Here is a 16,515-nt window from a genome sequence, read left to right on the forward strand (position 1 = left end):
ATTGTAGATTATGGCAAACTATGAAAAAATGTCATCAAATATCATCGTTAGCATCACCTGCTATATACATTATATTTACAGCAGTCTTATTTACATACCCATTTTTAATGCAGTCTCAAAATAAAGGATTTTATAAAGGAGGTACCATGTGGCTGAATATCATTACTTCAGTATTTTTTAACCAGCCTTATCTGTGGTTCTGTGTTCATATGCAGTTTTATGACTCTGCAATTATACTTTATGACCTTTTTGACAAAAGTCAGAACATAATAGAAGAAAACTTAAATGTCAACATAAGATGGAACATGTCCTTAGTTCACCAGGACAAAAATCACCGCAGAGCACACACAATAGCGCAAGTTAAGCATATTTTTGCATTTTATGTAATGGAGTGTAAAACATTGTTTGCAGTTGGGATAAAGGATTTCCTAACATCGTGAAAGGTGGTGACCAGAGACGTTCTTGAGTTTAGTGTCTCACACTAAGTAAATAAATGATCTTCCAGTATGCTCTGGGCTGTGTTCCTACTTCGGAGTCAGGATTATAACAGGAGAAGGTCAGTGTTGCATAAAAAGCAAAGGAGTGACCAAAACAAATGTTTGCTTAAACGGAGCTGATTCCAAGAAGCAGACTAACTGAGTTTTCTGAATTCTGTTGAATTTAATAGATGTTGAACAGTTTTAAACTCAATATCTCAGACTGATCCTGGTATCAAACAGAATCATATAATTATAAAATCATGAGTTGTTTAGCACAAAGCATGTTGACCATCACTGTTTAAATGATTCGATGTTTCCACATGAATTTGGAAAGTGCAGCACAGCAGATCATTGTGACTAGAAGAGTTCCACCGCATACAGGCGTCACCAAAGACCCGTCACCAACTGGAAACTGTAAACTCATGTGGCCCCGCCCCTACAGGATAAAAGATATTTTTTAAGTGAAAAGGGGAAAAAAAATGGAGTAAAAGTTACACATCCTCACATTCCATGTAAGATTTTTATATGATTTCTGGAAAACCACCTGCTGACGCTGGGTTTTAACCCACAGACATGTGCTTGAATTGTCGGCAGTGCAGGGGGCGTTCACAACTGTATGAGACTCTGAGTTGTTCAGCTGTGTACCTTAAAGGATGACAGAGTTTTAGATTACAGTAAACAATCATTTCCTGGCTCTGTCAGCTACATTCTTTCATAGACAAGAGGAAAATGTGAATACTGCCTTTTTTTTTTTAGTTTTGAATTAGATTTAGATATAAAAACTAAATCCAAAAAGCTTAACACAGTGGGATCAACAATGACATCAGGCGATCATATTATCTTTTAGAGTTGTGAGTTCTTTTATAATATAAATTCACAGAAATGGAGGAAAAACAATCAAATGTGTCAACACATTTTAACACTACAGCTGTAGGTCACTGCACACATTCTGATGATGAGCTTCAAACTCAAACTTAATGTAAATATTGATCAGAAGGATAATCAGGTATTTTAACTTTCCTTTCCAGTTGTCAGAATTGGACACTGAAGTCACAGCATGTTGTGAAGGATTAATGTTGGTTTCGCAGCACAAAACTTTGGAGTTATGTGATATACATTTCTGGTTACTTGTTTCTGAGAACAGAGACATACATGACTACTAGAATACAGATGATCCACTTACATTTTTCTGTCCGCAGCAGCAGTTCTGGAGATTCTATTTCAACAGATGTGAATGTTTTCCCAACAAATGAAGGCTCGTGATAGCGGCCATGTATTGGAACTGTTACTTTTAGCAGTCTGGGGATTCGGTCATTGAGGGTGGGATACACATAGGTGACAAATCCTGAAGTCTTGTGAGCAGGCACTTCCAGGTCAATGGCTGAATCTAGTAATATCTTACAGAGGTAAATACAATCAATATATGAACACATAGTGCAGATGATTGTGGTTTGTAACATTTATCTCTACAAAAATATTGTGCTATGTTTCTGCTCAGTTGTTTGTTATATGAAAGGTTACAAGAATTTTGTAATTAAATCTAACCTGCCAATCACTGTGATCACTCAGGGATGCCAGCTGATATGGATCAATGTAGACACCACTGGGCCATCTGTGAACCAGCAAAACTCTGACATCACTGAGCACATCAGGGCTGAGCTCTACTGTGGTTACCACCTCCCTAAAACATATAACACAGAAATCATTACTCATTCCACTCATCATCTAGCCTTGAAGATGATTATTGTGCCACTTGAGAAAATACACAGCCCAAACCTGTGAAAACCCTTCTTGCCGATCTCCACTGAAACTGTTGTGGTTTCAAGCCACTGCTTCAGGAAACCACAATGGTTTTCATTCTTCTCACCTACAAAAATGAGTCGGTTGTATTGGTCAAGACCATAAGACTAGACAGAGCACAGAAACGCAGTTATTTATTAGTTTTATTAGTTAATTCGTTTTTACAAATCACTGAAAAAGATGAGCACAATCAAATATAGCCTAAATATGCTGGATGTTTGGACAGAGAAACTAATTCTAAATGAATTTATAAATGTGCAGCAATTTCTGTGAGGATCATCAGATGAGTCTTTTGATTAAAAAGCAAAGACACAATTTAAGATCCACCCAAGATGATGCGCTGTTTTACGTGTTTTACATTTATTTCTAAACTTAATCCTTCATGTCACTCTGTGATTCTTTATGCATAGTAAGAAAAAAGACACGTTTCTGTTGCATTAGACTACAGAAATCCCCACCCTTGGAAACCAAGCTCAAGGTTTTGGCGACACAAAAGCAATCTGTGATTATCATTACTATATTATTATACTGTGTATTATTATTATTATTTCAGCTAGGAAGTTTAACATTATATCTTACCCTTTTCGATGAAACAATGACATGTCAGTAAACAGGCCAACACAGAGAACAATACAAAATACATCAAACTGGTAATAGTGACTTTTAAAGAGCTCTTTACAGCCTGTTTACTCTATATATTTAGCGACAAATATCTCATCTCCCCTTTTGAATTGTTTCCGGAAGAGAGCCTCGAAGGACCCTTTTGTAGTTCTGGGGGAGCTGCGATGATGCCGGACTAAAAAGAGAAAATAAACAGACTTTCTTTATCCATATATAAGTATACATTTGGGATGAAATACAGTCTCCCAGGAGAATATGGTGCAACAGTTAAACTGGTGGTCAGTACAAGACATAAAATGCACAACATAAGACGTAAGGACATAAACTGAACAAACATAATAGTGCAAGAAGCGATATTTTCTTCCTATGATGGCGAAGTCGTGACCCGCCCTATTCTGCCTCTGATTGGTTAGTACTCGGTGCCTTCGTTGGTTGGGTTGGTTAGGTTCAGGCATGAGGAGTTGGATTGGTTAGGATTAAGGTAAGAATATCAGGGTAAGACAATCAGAGGCAGAGTAGGGCGGGTCATGACTTCGCCATCCTAGGAAAAACAATTGGTTTACCGTAAATGTAGGCAGGCTTCAGCGAAGACGAAAAGGCTCGACACCGACAGTCGGTAAGCATCATTTAATCAACTCAAGTCTGAAATCGCAAATTTTAGCGAAGTTCTTGATTCAGATTCCTATTTCTAATGTCCGTATGAGGCATGAATGATTATGTTTAAATGCTTTAGTCTGTTACCGCTGAGCTCCCAGTAGAGACCAGTTTAAGCTCAGTTTACTGAGATAAGTAGAAGATGCGTTTCGAGGCGAAGCGGTGCGGAGTGCAGTTCAGCCCTCCAGCCATCGTCCTCATTTATGAACACAAGGACACCAACAAGGTGCGGAAAAGAGTAATACCTGTGCGAAACTTCTCCAAATATTCTGGTAAGATGACTCACACATATTCTCTTTTATTTTACACAACCATAGAAATCTCCCAGTCCATGCAATAAAGTATCAGAATAGACAGTAACTACAAATTCAAGGCCCAGATATTCTCTCCTCTACTTATTAAAATAATAAGTAGTCCCACTGGACCCCTCCAGATGTGGGCCCCTAAAATCAACACCTCTCATCACCACCACAAGTTCTCCTTTTCAGTGTAGTCACGGTTCATTAAATCACCATTTCACTAATGCATTGTATTCAGTTATAACTATTTACTGATTGCTAGGTTGGATTATCACTGCCAATGGGCTCCAGATCCTCAGCCCCCTCCCCCTAAACTCCAGATTAACTGTAATCTAATTTATTGTAAATTAATATGGAAAAGTAAAATATAAACTGTAAGGATACATACATACTGCACACAAAGCTGGATGAATAAGGGGTCAATAACTCATCTTTGACTCAGCAGCAGGTCATTCCAGCCCTGTAGGCTCTTGCTTCCACAGAGCAGTTTGAGTCCTTGACGCCACAGTGTCTCCTCTCTTTACCCTCCAGACTACAGCGTGGCTGCTGAAAGACTGAAGAACAATCCTCGGCACAGAGACTACTTGGAAGGTGTGTCTCAGAGCCAACTGGAGAAGCTTCACATCATCCTGCGAGATCACATGCAGGGCTTCAGCCTGGAGTACAGCCTCGCCTCATTCAAGCTGGACCCCAACGAAGACCTGAACAAACTGGACGACGATGAGCTGGCTCGCAAGAAAGGCCAAATGGACGGACTGTTTGAGAGGAACCGGAGGCGCAAAGACGATCCCGCCTTTGTTTACGACCTGGAGGTGGATTTCACCACCAAAGAAAAGTGCAGCTGGGATGAAGAGTCTGATGATGGATTTTAAAGTTCTCCAACCGTTTCCCAGACCTTCTCAGAAAATTAAGAATGTAGACTGCAAACTATCAGATATATTGATCTTGTGTGAAATAGATTCTGAGGTGGATTACAATGTGTAATATAGAAGCTGAACTTAAGACTAGAGTGACACCAGTGTTTTGTGCCCATTTGACACAAATGCTCTGTAGTCATTTAAACCACCAAGGTGTCAATGCACTGCACTTTTTTTCTGAAACACACATTCCATTTCACACTGCAATGAAAGAAATAATACATGAATAATAGTAGATATTTATTTGTTATAAAATACTGAATTTACAAAATACAAAGACTTTGGCTCTTTTATTTGTGGCTTATACCTACATGAGTAATGTTCACAGTTGAATATGAAAGAAGATGCTAAAATCCTATTAAATAAAATTTGAGAGTTCACCAATAAGTAATCAATACAACAAATATATCTTTGGAAAAAACTGTGTCCACAAAATAGTTTCATATACAAAATATATATATTTCCATATGGTTTGATTTGATGTACTATGGCAAAGTTTTAAGTGAGATTAACTTTATCATAAAACCACACCTGCAGTATCAAACCTCTTCAGGGGAAAATTTCTTTCAAAGTGCTTAAATACCTCATTCAGAGACACTGACTGACTGACCATTAGTACCACAATACATTCAAAAATGTCGCAAGTTTTGTTAGAATCAGACAATGAATTTACATTACTTTGCTAGTTTGGTTTAAGCTAATCATAACTAATTTTCTTTTCTTTTTTTTTTTTTTTACACGGGTATCAATTGCAGTCATTTATGCAGTGCTGATGTGTTCCCTAAGGAGGTAGGTAACGGAAAAATCTGACACACAATTCCTTTTACCACCACAATTTTTGGTAAGGATTTAGGTGTTTAAAATCGTAAATTCTCAGCAGGCTTTTTAATTTGTTTAAAAAATAGTTCTTTATAAAATTGAAATTTCAAGTATGCTAAAGCCACAATCCGGGATCTTTGAGTATGTTACTGACATATATACAATACATGACTTTCTGATGGGTGATAATTTGTGTAACTTCAACTTCACTGCCCAGAGAAATTTACCCAGAGTACACAAATAACATATAGGTGATATGATTATTTTAAAGCTATTGGACAAAGATAGCTGTCTTAAAACCAATTACACAGTGAAGCCAGTAGATGGGGATAATGGTGCCACAAGTGTAGCTATACTCCAATTCCGGATTAGGCCTTTTAAAAAACGCTGTATGACCCACCATTTCTATGGAGAGTAATAGGAACTGAAATATATATATTACACGATTAAACTACACCAAAAATACATACAGTATTAGTTAAGTATTTCTGAAAATAAGAAATCTCATTTTTTCTTCCTGTCTTGGGTGCATCTCGGACAAAACCTGAGAGATATGAGAGAGAGGAGAAAAAAAAAAAGATGTTTAGACTGAGGACGATGATGAGTTATCTGCATGAATTATGACAAGCAGTTGCAAGCAAACAACACATAGTTTAACCTCCTTTCACTAATTAAAGGCTCTTACCATTTTCCTTTGGGCTTCGTGGCGAGATCAACACAAGCAAAGTGAAACCACTCAATCGGACACTGAAAACAAGGATGAAAAACAATGTCAGTATTTTAAATCTTTAGTCAAAAGAGGCAGTCAACAGATTCTGACATAAAAGAACTTTGTCAAATTTAATTTCCCAAAATAAAATAAAAAAGTTATGAAAACCTACATCTGGGTTATCACATCCAATCATCTCTCCGTATGACACCTGATGGCACAGGCAGTAAGTAGGCTCATTGGGATCTACTGGCATGTCCAAAACGTCTGATGGTTGCATAGGCAAGAGGGCGTCACTCAAATCTGGGCTAAAAGTCCAACATAACACAGAGAGCATGATAAGAACCAAACATGATTAAAATGAAGCAATATCTACAATGTTATGAAACACCGGCTGTGACTAATAGATTTTCAGGTCTGATAAAAAAAAAAACATGCAGTTCAGGCTCTGAAAGCTGCATCTACAGAGCTCTTGGCCTGACTGAGCCACCAGCCCAAAGTTACCTGTTTTTCATCTTTTTCTTTCTGGGAGAGTCTTCATCAGAACCTTTCCTTGCTCTTCCCCTGGATCCACGCTTCTCTCTCAGCCCCCGAGAATCACCCTCTGTGGAAAATATTCACATTCACAGATGTGCACTGAGGGGTCCTATGTTGTTCTCTGATAACGGCCTTTCAGTTACACAACTTACTTTTCAATGATCTTCCATCTGTACTTTCATAGCCGCTCACTTCCAGTTTCTCCTTTAGCTCATTCTCAAACCGCGCCAGATCTGCATCCAGTCTGCGGATATGTTTGTCCACCTGCAGGAAAAAGGTTTCATGTAGATTAAAACACGACTGTGCGTTTCATTTTCAAACTGATTAAACTATTAAGAAAAGACATAAATTAAAAGAAAGTGTGAGTTTAAATGCTTATTATGGTCTTTGCTTCAGCCCTGAATTGACTATATGTTGACTACAATTAAACTTGACACAGGGCTGCAAAAAACATATTTCCATGATTGATTAATCTACAATTACTCTCTTGACTAATTGATTAATCATGGGTCTATAATATTACAGAAAATTGTAGCCCATCACAATATCTTAAAACCCAAGGTGGCGTCTTCAGATGCTTCAACCTACTATCACATATAACACAAAAAGCAGCAATTTCTCAATATTGAGCAACTGTGATGAGTTGACAGTGGTTCAGACTAACCATTTCGTAGGTCTGCATTGCAAGCTGGACTTTGTCATCGCTGAACTCTTTGCACTTGCTGTACGCATTTTGGATCTTCTGCAGGTGCTCCACTCTCTGTTCTGAGGCCAGGTTCTTCACGTTCTGTATGTACTCTTCAGCCAGTTTGTCAATCTCTCCTTTCTTTTCTGCACAACAACAACAGCATAGTTACAGTGCTGGAAATATATTGTTGATGGTACAATTCTTTTGAGGGATCAATGATCATCGTGTAACCATGTAACTGAGCCATCATTAATATGTCATCGTTTTCAAGGCATGTGACTGATGAAATGCATCGTGATTTGCATATTTGTGTAATATATCAACATTATATATCAATAACTAAAGGAAAACAACCAAATCTAAAGGGAACTTCACTGTTGTACATATTATGTATAACAAATCACCAGAATTATGGAAAAAGAGTTGTGTTTGGCTGCTGGGCCAGTGAAAATATACCAGGGGCTCTGATCTACTGGCCAAGTGGGCCAGTGGGAAAAAAATGTTACAGTGAAACCTGGTGCAAGGGCTTCATATTCATTCAGCACTTGGATAGTGATACCTTCATGAGATTAAATTATTACCTTCAGTCCTGTTATCCAGGTCCCGCATCAAAGTAAAGTTTCTCTGTAGCTCACATGGTAGGTTCTCAATACCTATAGAGGAGACGGACATGAGGGAGATGAAGGAGGATACATTCAATTATGAGACTTCACTTATTTTTTCAGCTAATTGGTATAGTATACTTACTTATTTAAAATTCAAATCATATACAAGTAAAGATGAATAACTGCAGCCTGTCCTATACTGAATTTTTGAAATATTAAACCTGCAGTAGTTCATCCCTTAATAATAACATTTTATTAAATAACAATGTAGTGTAAAAACATTACCCACAATGCCAAATTCTCAGAATTTACACCCAATTCTGCTCCTCTATGGAGCTTTTTAACCTCTTATAGATCACTTTTTGTAGTGCATAGTTGAGTCTATATGCTCAGAAACAATACTTCAATTAACACTTCCACAACATTTACAAATAAATGCTATTATGGCTCCATGTCTGCTGGATGCTGTGCAATGGTTTGCAAAAGCAACTCACTTTCCATGGTGTAAGGTCTATGTAAGCTTGTGGCCAAAAATTTTTTAGGCTATGAGAGAGTTAATTTTAGAATTATTTGAAATGATTGGAGATCAATTAAACAATACAACACAAATGAATTATTGTAACTTACAGGAATTAAATAAATTTAAACTTAAGTGTAATGTCATACATTTATACCAGTTTGAACTTTATTTTTATTGAGTTCTGTGAACATCTCGTGATGTCGTGATCTCGCGAATCCAGCTGCCTCGCAAGTAAGCAATTAAATTCACCACCACTGACATTTAACAAGCATGCAGCTGTATTTGTCTGTGCATCCATGATCCAACCATGCTTTGAGATGTCTGTGCAGACGTTGGATATTATATAATGGTAAATATTATATTTACCACTGAAAAAAGAGACATGGGCAAACTGTGCGTCCTCTACAAGTGTCAAAACTTCATGCTTCCATTACGTTACGTGACGCACTTCAAACACCGCGCCCCGGCGCGTAAACGGTTACACGCGGTTAGCAACAGGTTGCAAATGCATGGTGTCTGCTGTTATAAAGCATACACAAATGTGGACCAGATTAATACAATTCACAAGTTTGACACCGTCGAGTACGGCTGTAACACTTTAAACAACCTTTTATAGTTAAACACTGCAAGTTGCTTGTTACCTAGCTGCTAGTTATTAACTATTACACTGTTACGGATAACGGAAGGGACACAAACCGCTAGCTGTAACTGTTAAATGTGTGACACTGAGGCAGTGACAGTAGCCTCTGATTACATTTAGCAGCACACAGGGAGAGTTTGCCTCACTTTATTCCACCGAAAGCTATATCGCGATGCTAATCAGTTAACGCTAGCTAGCGAGCTAGTGACCTGCTATCTGTCAGTTATCCGCCAAGCGAAAAACTCTTCGGTGCAGTCAAACTAAACCTCAAACACACGTAAGATGTTTAAAATGTTAGTACCAGTACAATATATCCCCTGGATACTCACTGTCAAGGTAATGTTCCAAGTATATTGCCGTCGCCATTTCAGGTTAACGTTAGCTATTTAGCTCCTGCGTCGTTAGCTCTGTTGACCGGAGAACTGTCGGGTTTGTTTTGCCACACTGAGTTGCCCGGCGTTCACAATCAAGCTTCTCTGGGCGGGAATGAAACGATGCTCACTACTGTAAATAGGAAGAGTGCGCTTCATTCAAACACACATGCAGTCGGAATGATACAAACGTGCAGGCTCCAACTTAGTTTTTTTTTTTTTTTTTGCTTGTGTGAGGTTATTTATCGCATGCGCAGTCGCAACTCCAACACTTGTTTATCTCTGACAATGCGTAGGTTAAACCATTTCCCTCAAATCAATCAATTTACCCCAGTATTGATAAGAATATGATACCTATTCCATGTAATAATAAAAATAACTTTACTTTTATTTTTCATATCATATTTCATCGTATATTATGTATATAATCATTGCACACTGGATAGCATCTCACTACTCTCATTTTATTATATACTATGTATATAATTACAACATTATGTATAATAATCTTCTCTATTTTACAATTTAACGATTTTATTCTATTATTGTGTGTGACGTGTGCTGGACGGTGCTGTTGTGACACTTAAATTCCCCCCAGGATTAATAAAGTATTTCTTATTATTATTTTTAATATAAAAAACCGTAATATAAAACCTTATTCAAATATTAGTGCGTACTTCAGTCAGCAGAGAAAACCCACAAATGTTAATAAAACTATCTGATGGCCAACAGTCAATTCAATTTCAGTATATACCACGAACTACAGTTATTTACACATCTCTCGCCCACCATGTGAGCTCACCGGGAAGACAAAACGAGCGCGCCCTCACTGCGTTTGCTCGCACTTTCCAGCGCTGTCAGCTGACAGGTGACGTCATTCAAAACAAACACCTCCCTCCTCAAAGAGACGGAACGTTAGTGAAGATGCTCAGCGGGCGGGGCTTAACGGCTGCCACCGACGACAAAATAACGCACGTCGACAGTGTGTTTCCGCTCAGTTTATTGGTCAGGCTTTTTCTGTACGAGGAGGGCATCGTCTTATTTGTATGTATCTCACTCCCGTGTCGTCTGTAGCCTCACCAAAGACTTCACATTTTCTTAAAAAACACAAATAATCAAGTAAGTAACTTAACCAAACTGTGTACGTTACTGTTATTCTCTGTTGCAAAGACCCGTTTTAGCCAACTATGAACACAGTGGGCTAATGTGTTATCTCGCACTGACATGTTTATACAAACAACGTTAGTTAACGCTAGCTAACTTCGATTACGTTTGACACCAGACAAAAAACATAAGTTAACGTATTGTTTGCTTCAAGCGTCCTGAGGTTATTGTGCTCACGCCATCAGTTATAACGTTACCACACTTTCTCAGTTAGTCCAACTTGTATCAATAACAAATGAGGATGACCTGTTCACAACAGGCCTATTGTCACATGAAGGTTTGGTTAACTAGCTGGCTAATTTAGAGTAAAAGCTAAATAACTGTCTGACTAAGTGTTTGCTTGAACAGAACATGAAAGCTCTGGCTCTGACAACTAGCTACATAGCTTCTACTAACGTCAGTGTTATTGTAAATAACCATATGGTGTCAGCGTGTCTGTTCATGAACTTTTATTAGGTTGCAAAGTCAAATCTCGTGTTTAAGATCAATAAACTCAGTCATTAGCGTTCAAGACTATTGTTTCCGTTTGTTAGAGCTCTTCTATATTGTTCCTAAAATGTTAGTGTGGACTTTGCTGTGTGGACACAGCAATAGTGCTGCGAGTCACGAGGTTTTATTTTCATATGCCACACCCAGTCATCATCGCTTAACTAGTTTATATAGCATTATGACCAAGATACAGTATTATAAATGTGTTTTGTTGTTTTAGGTGTTGCCTCTAAGATGGCTATGGTGAAGAGTGGTTGGCTCCATCGACAAAGTAAGTAGCCGTACACAGGCACAGCAGTTTCAACTTTTAAAGGGGGCCTATTATGCTAATTTCCAGCTCTGTATTTTTATTCTGGGACTCCACTAGAGTAGCTTTGCATGATTCTCAGTTCACAAACTCCTTATTTAACTTAAACTGGCTCTTTATGCAGTCCCCTGAGTTCAGCCTCTGTCTGAAACAGGCTGTTATAGCTACTCTCTCTTCAAGGCTCCCCCCTCCTGGTGAACCCGCTCTGTTCTGATTGGGGGAGGCTGCGTAAACAAACCATGAAACAAACTATAGTAGTAGGATTTTACTTCTTGTTCTCATTCTTTACTCAAAATGTCAGCTTCTCTAATACATCTGTACATGTTTAAGCTGGAATCTGATCTGAAATATGCGAGTGAACAACACAAACAACACATGGAAAAACTTTAGCAACAACCTTAGCAACCAAGGCTACGGAATGGACGGCTGTTTATGGGCATGTGTGACGATCTGACGTCCGCTAGTCAGCAAGGTAGAAAAAAAACGAAGCGTTTGGGGCAGGTTGAAGCCCTGACTTGACTTGCAGGGAGCATTTCTACATACGTTAACCTCAAGTTTTGGAAATTTGACCATAATTAACATAGGTATCCAACATCATACCAGCGTATAAAGAACAGACATCCATAAAAAGCATAATAGGTCCCCTTTAACAAGTATTGTGTGATATCCAGATTACAGACAGTAAAGATGCTGCCACAGTTGGTAAGAAATACTGCATAATAGTTATATAAATTCAGTCTGGATTGAATTTGACTGTAGTGTATTTCCATGTTAGGTACCATACTGCGCCGTTGGAAAAGGAACTGGTTTGACTTGTGGGCTGATGGACGACTTGTGTTCTATAATGATCAACAACGCCGTGACATGGAGGATGACATCCACATGAGGGTCGACTGCATCAACATTCGCAGTTCTGCTGCATGTCAAGGTGCTTGTCAGTTGTACATGATGATGTCACTGGATCACATTTACAGTGTTAACGAACTTTTGCTCATATTTTTAACTCTGTTTGTCTCGTTGTTTGGCTCCTCAGAGCTCAACCCTCCAGAGGGGAAGACACGTGATGCCTTGCTCCAGATAGTGTGCAGAGATGGACGGGTCATCAGTCTTTGTGCAGATGGTGCAGATGATGCTCTGTAAGACAGCACATACATGCTGAGTCGTCATAGAAGTTTGTTTAATTACTTTGGCCTGTCTCTTTTTGTTTACATGTTGGTGAACTTTATTGTTTTCGTTTGAGATGTTCTTTATTTGTATTTTCAGAAGAGATATGATTTTGATACCAAGGCACTTTTTGTTGCAGGGCATGGACCATGGCACTCCAGGATGCCAGAATTAATGCGGTGAGATTCTGCTACATCTTAAACTATTTGAGTTTTGTTTTGTCCATCAAAATATGAACTGGAAGTTGTAAAATCAATCTATCTTTATTTTATTTAACTAGACTAACTGTGACTCAAACTCAACTCAGAGTTAGAAAATGGTCTAAGGCAGCTTTAGATCATAAGACTGGGGGTCATATTTTATTATTTCTCAATAGTGTTTCTCTGGGACTTTTAAGGAACTCTGTTCTTTGGGGGTGGGGTTTGTAGGGTTGACTATCGCTGATTTGTCAAATACAGATACTGGCTACTTTGACTTATGTACATGGTTCCTCAGATGCGGTGGAAACGCAAACAAGATTGCACAACAGGGACTTTTTTTTTAAGTAGCTAATGATGGTAACCGCTATAGTGGAATGAACTGCTTTTAATGGGTTTATATCAGAACCCACCTGTCAGAAACCACTGTTCAGATTTGTCCAAACATCATGAGGTGGCTTCATTTATGTTGTTTTATATTTTTAGGTTGTCTCTCCTCCTCAGATCGGCTTTGCACAGGAAGTGATTGCCTCCGCTCCTCCCCCCTACACAGAATATGCTCCCCCACCACAGGTAAAAGACATGAACAGTATGCATGTCGCTATAAATGAGTTCAAAGTTTAGTTTAAATAAGATTGTTTTAAAGTTGTTGGCAATGTAACTGTACATTTCAGCACATTCTTTTACTCCTGCAATAAATTAGTCAAACTCAGTTCTGTAAATCTATGGACTGTTACATTGTGTAAGACACATAAAAACTGGAAATATTTGATTAGGATTTTGAGTTGGAGTGGGGAAATCTCAGGCAGAGAGAAACAAATAGAAAAACACTTTCAAGGCACTTTTTAAAGTGGTTATGGGTGAAAAGGAAATTGGTTTTCAATGTTTATCTCTTGAGGAAGGTGATGTCATACATGCATGATTGTGCTGTAGTCATATTTTGCACCATGTGATGCATGTAGTCACAGTATATTTGCTACTATTCCATGATTGTTCATAAGGGAAAACCAAACTTATGACTTAGGTAAAACCAAAAAAGAAAGCATTAGCACCATCTACTGGTGTTTTAGTAGAAGTGGATAAAAGTTACTTAAAGCAGTATTTGTGACATTAACACTGAATCAAATAAGTCTCTATAATATGAAAGGTTTGTTTGTACTGAGGATCAACAGAGTCCTAATGGGTTTTTTTCTGTCACCTTTCACCAGGTTTATGCTCCGGGTCCATATGGAGAGTATGTAGCACATACCCAACACGCTACACAGATTGTATACTCAGCTGATGGGCAGCCCTACGCTGTTGCTTATCCTTATCAGTACCAAGGTAAAAGACTGCATATTTCTTAGCAAATGTGCAGAAGTAAACCCTCATATTGAATGTAAGATGGCATGCAATAATGCAAAAAATGCATCAAGCCTCCAAAGTTCTACTGATGTCCAGATAAACCAGCCATGCTAGCAGGCAGCTCTTTGAGGCAGCAGTAATGCTGCATTCACAATTACATTCACATTCACAATATCATCAGAACGGGTAGAACAGGAAAACAACCTGATATACTGACTTGGGGGCGTTCACACATCATTTCAACATGGTTAAATAATGTGCGCTAGTCTTGTAGTCATACCAGATAATATCCCAAATTGTCTTCTTTTGTTGTAATACATTTGTAGCACTTTTAAAAAGTGAAACCAGATACAAAACAAATGTTGTATAGCTTCCCTTTAATTATGTAAATGGTTCTATTAGTGTTAATATTGGATTTTAATTAGATGTAACTACTAGCTGAGTCTAAACAGATGTAGATAGATGTATCACTTTTTGAACTCCTCTATATTCTGATGTTGATAGTAACTTCTTCCTTCCTGATCGTGTAATATTAGAGCAGATAAAGGCGTCAGAAGTGGTTTATGTAAAATGAAGGATTACTTTTGCTGTATGTCCCCTCAATTGGAATTCAGCATTGCTAACTCTAATATCATGTTATCGCTGTGTTTCGTAGGTGGGTACCCTGCGCCTGGAGTGAACCATGTTGTTATTCGGGAGCGCCAGCGTGACGACGGAGGAGATGTGGCTTTGGGCATGCTCGCTGGTGCCGCAACCGGTTTGGCACTCGGCTCTCTCTTCTCTGTCTTTTAGTGTTTTAATTAACGTACACCTCGTAGCATACCGTTCCCCCGTTTATGCAGCATTTGGCTTCCTCTCTGTGCCATCACAGGAGTTGGAGTAAAATGTCTCTGTTGGGCTATTTTCATCTATGAAGCATGATTGTGATGAGCAGGCGACTTACTCCCTATGTGTCCTATATATAAATACTGTTAGCACTTTCTCAGATGCCCTGTGTGGCAGTCTCCCATCCCTTTTGTGTTGTCTGAATATGAATGTTCTTAACCAAAAAATTACTTACTTTTAAGAGTTATTTAAATGACAGGAAAAACCCTACTCCTTTCACGTACACTTCAGGTCCTCTGTTAAACATTTCAGTCATGTTTGTTCCTCTTTCATGGAGCACATTTGTCCTTTATGTTTGCTGAATTATCTACATAGTCATGAGTAGGTGTTTGGGTTTTTTTTTTGTTTTGTTTTGTTTTTTTTACAGGTTTTGTGTTCATCTGTGTACTGTACCTCATGTTATTTTACTTTTTTCATGTATCATTTATCTGTTTTGGTTGTGAATAAGCAGTGTTTCTTTGGCTTCTCAGGTTATTTGTGGTGGAGGCTGGCTTGGATGAGAGTTGTGTAAAGACGATTGCACACATAAAGCAATAAATCAATTAAATCAAAGCATTAAATCAATTTCATTGTAGCATTTTGAGGTACCTGTTCGGTGGAATCTGGTTGCGATGGGATGTCTGATGTTGTCTTCACCACAAATAAGTCTACGTGAGGAAACACTGGCATGTACACGATGTGCTTTGAAGTGAAAAGGGACGTCACTCCTAAGAGTTACGGTTATTTTTCATTGGCAGCTGCTGGATCATATTTCATTTCATTTGAAGTGTTTGAATAGATATTTTGGTTTATATTTCAATAGGCTCGGTGCATTATGTACAAATACTGATCAGTTGAATCAGTCTCTTAAGATGTAGTTACATTTCAGTTGGACTTGACTTATTTTTCACTCCAAATGACTTGAATATTGTCAGATTTTCCCATTATTCATGGTAATTATGACTGCATTTATTCACTTAGAATGGCAGTTTCTACTCAGTAGAAAACATTGGTGTGCTTTTCAAACATACTGAATATCTTTATTAATGACACTGACAGAAGAGATGAATAAGACTCAAGTCTTATACATCTCTTCAGTTTCATTTCATCTTTGCAAATTATCAGCTTGTGCAAGCAGCGTAATGTGATGTCATTTTTCTATAGGTCTTAAATTGTGTGAAGATGTAAAATTTAATGAAAACCTGTTATATTTCTCATATCAAATGTACTAATTAAATTATGATTTACCCTGCATTTAAAATATAAATATCTGACAATTAACTAAGATGTATTTTAACAATTAAATATATTCACAAAGTTATGAATG

At 38.1% G+C, this 16,515-nt stretch overlaps 4 protein-coding genes across 5 annotated transcripts; 2 read left to right on the plus strand and 2 right to left on the minus strand.

Moving 5' to 3' along the window:
• Window positions 1-636: 636 nt before the first annotated feature.
• Window positions 637-3,055, minus strand: pigx (phosphatidylinositol glycan anchor biosynthesis, class X). Its single transcript, XM_044360585.1, has 6 exons — window positions 2,859-3,055; window positions 2,256-2,346; window positions 2,025-2,160; window positions 1,663-1,876; window positions 1,024-1,124; window positions 637-915 (listed from the first exon to the last, which is right to left on the minus strand). Exons 1-6 carry the CDS (start codon window positions 2,920-2,922, stop codon window positions 778-780), a joined length of 744 nt encoding a protein of 247 aa, XP_044216520.1. The 5' UTR covers window positions 2,923-3,055; the 3' UTR covers window positions 637-777.
• A 414-nt stretch (window positions 3,056-3,469) lies between these two features.
• On the plus strand, window positions 3,470-6,040 carry cep19 (centrosomal protein 19). Its single transcript, XM_044360589.1, has 2 exons — window positions 3,470-3,826; window positions 4,385-6,040. Exons 1-2 carry the CDS (start codon window positions 3,697-3,699, stop codon window positions 4,723-4,725), a joined length of 471 nt encoding a protein of 156 aa, XP_044216524.1. The 5' UTR covers window positions 3,470-3,696; the 3' UTR covers window positions 4,726-6,040.
• On the minus strand, window positions 4,998-9,876 carry ing5a (inhibitor of growth family, member 5a). Its single transcript, XM_044360586.1, has 8 exons — window positions 9,618-9,876; window positions 8,105-8,176; window positions 7,500-7,666; window positions 6,988-7,099; window positions 6,803-6,902; window positions 6,471-6,606; window positions 6,275-6,336; window positions 4,998-6,133 (listed from the first exon to the last, which is right to left on the minus strand). Exons 1-8 carry the CDS (start codon window positions 9,652-9,654, stop codon window positions 6,094-6,096), a joined length of 726 nt encoding a protein of 241 aa, XP_044216521.1. The 5' UTR covers window positions 9,655-9,876; the 3' UTR covers window positions 4,998-6,093.
• A 729-nt stretch (window positions 9,877-10,605) lies between these two features.
• plekhb2 (pleckstrin homology domain containing, family B (evectins) member 2) lies at window positions 10,606-16,509 on the plus strand. 2 transcript variants are annotated; one of them, XM_044360588.1, is made up of 8 exons: window positions 10,606-10,778; window positions 11,533-11,583; window positions 12,395-12,547; window positions 12,653-12,755; window positions 12,923-12,962; window positions 13,485-13,553; window positions 14,189-14,303; window positions 14,980-16,509. In XM_044360588.1, the coding sequence occupies exons 2-8, from the start codon at window positions 11,547-11,549 to the stop codon at window positions 15,114-15,116; spliced, it is 654 nt and encodes a 217-aa protein (XP_044216523.1). In that variant the 5' UTR covers window positions 10,606-10,778; window positions 11,533-11,546; the 3' UTR covers window positions 15,117-16,509. The 2 variants fall into 2 exon arrangements, with proteins under 2 accessions (XP_044216523.1, XP_044216522.1); XM_044360587.1 differs by having other exon boundaries at window positions 10,614-10,778; window positions 13,467-13,553.
• Window positions 16,510-16,515: the final 6 nt, after the last annotated feature.

Source organism: Thunnus albacares, chromosome 9 (genome assembly GCF_914725855.1).
Source record: "Thunnus albacares chromosome 9, fThuAlb1.1, whole genome shotgun sequence".
NCBI lineage: Eukaryota > Metazoa > Chordata > Actinopteri > Scombriformes > Scombridae > Thunnus > Thunnus albacares.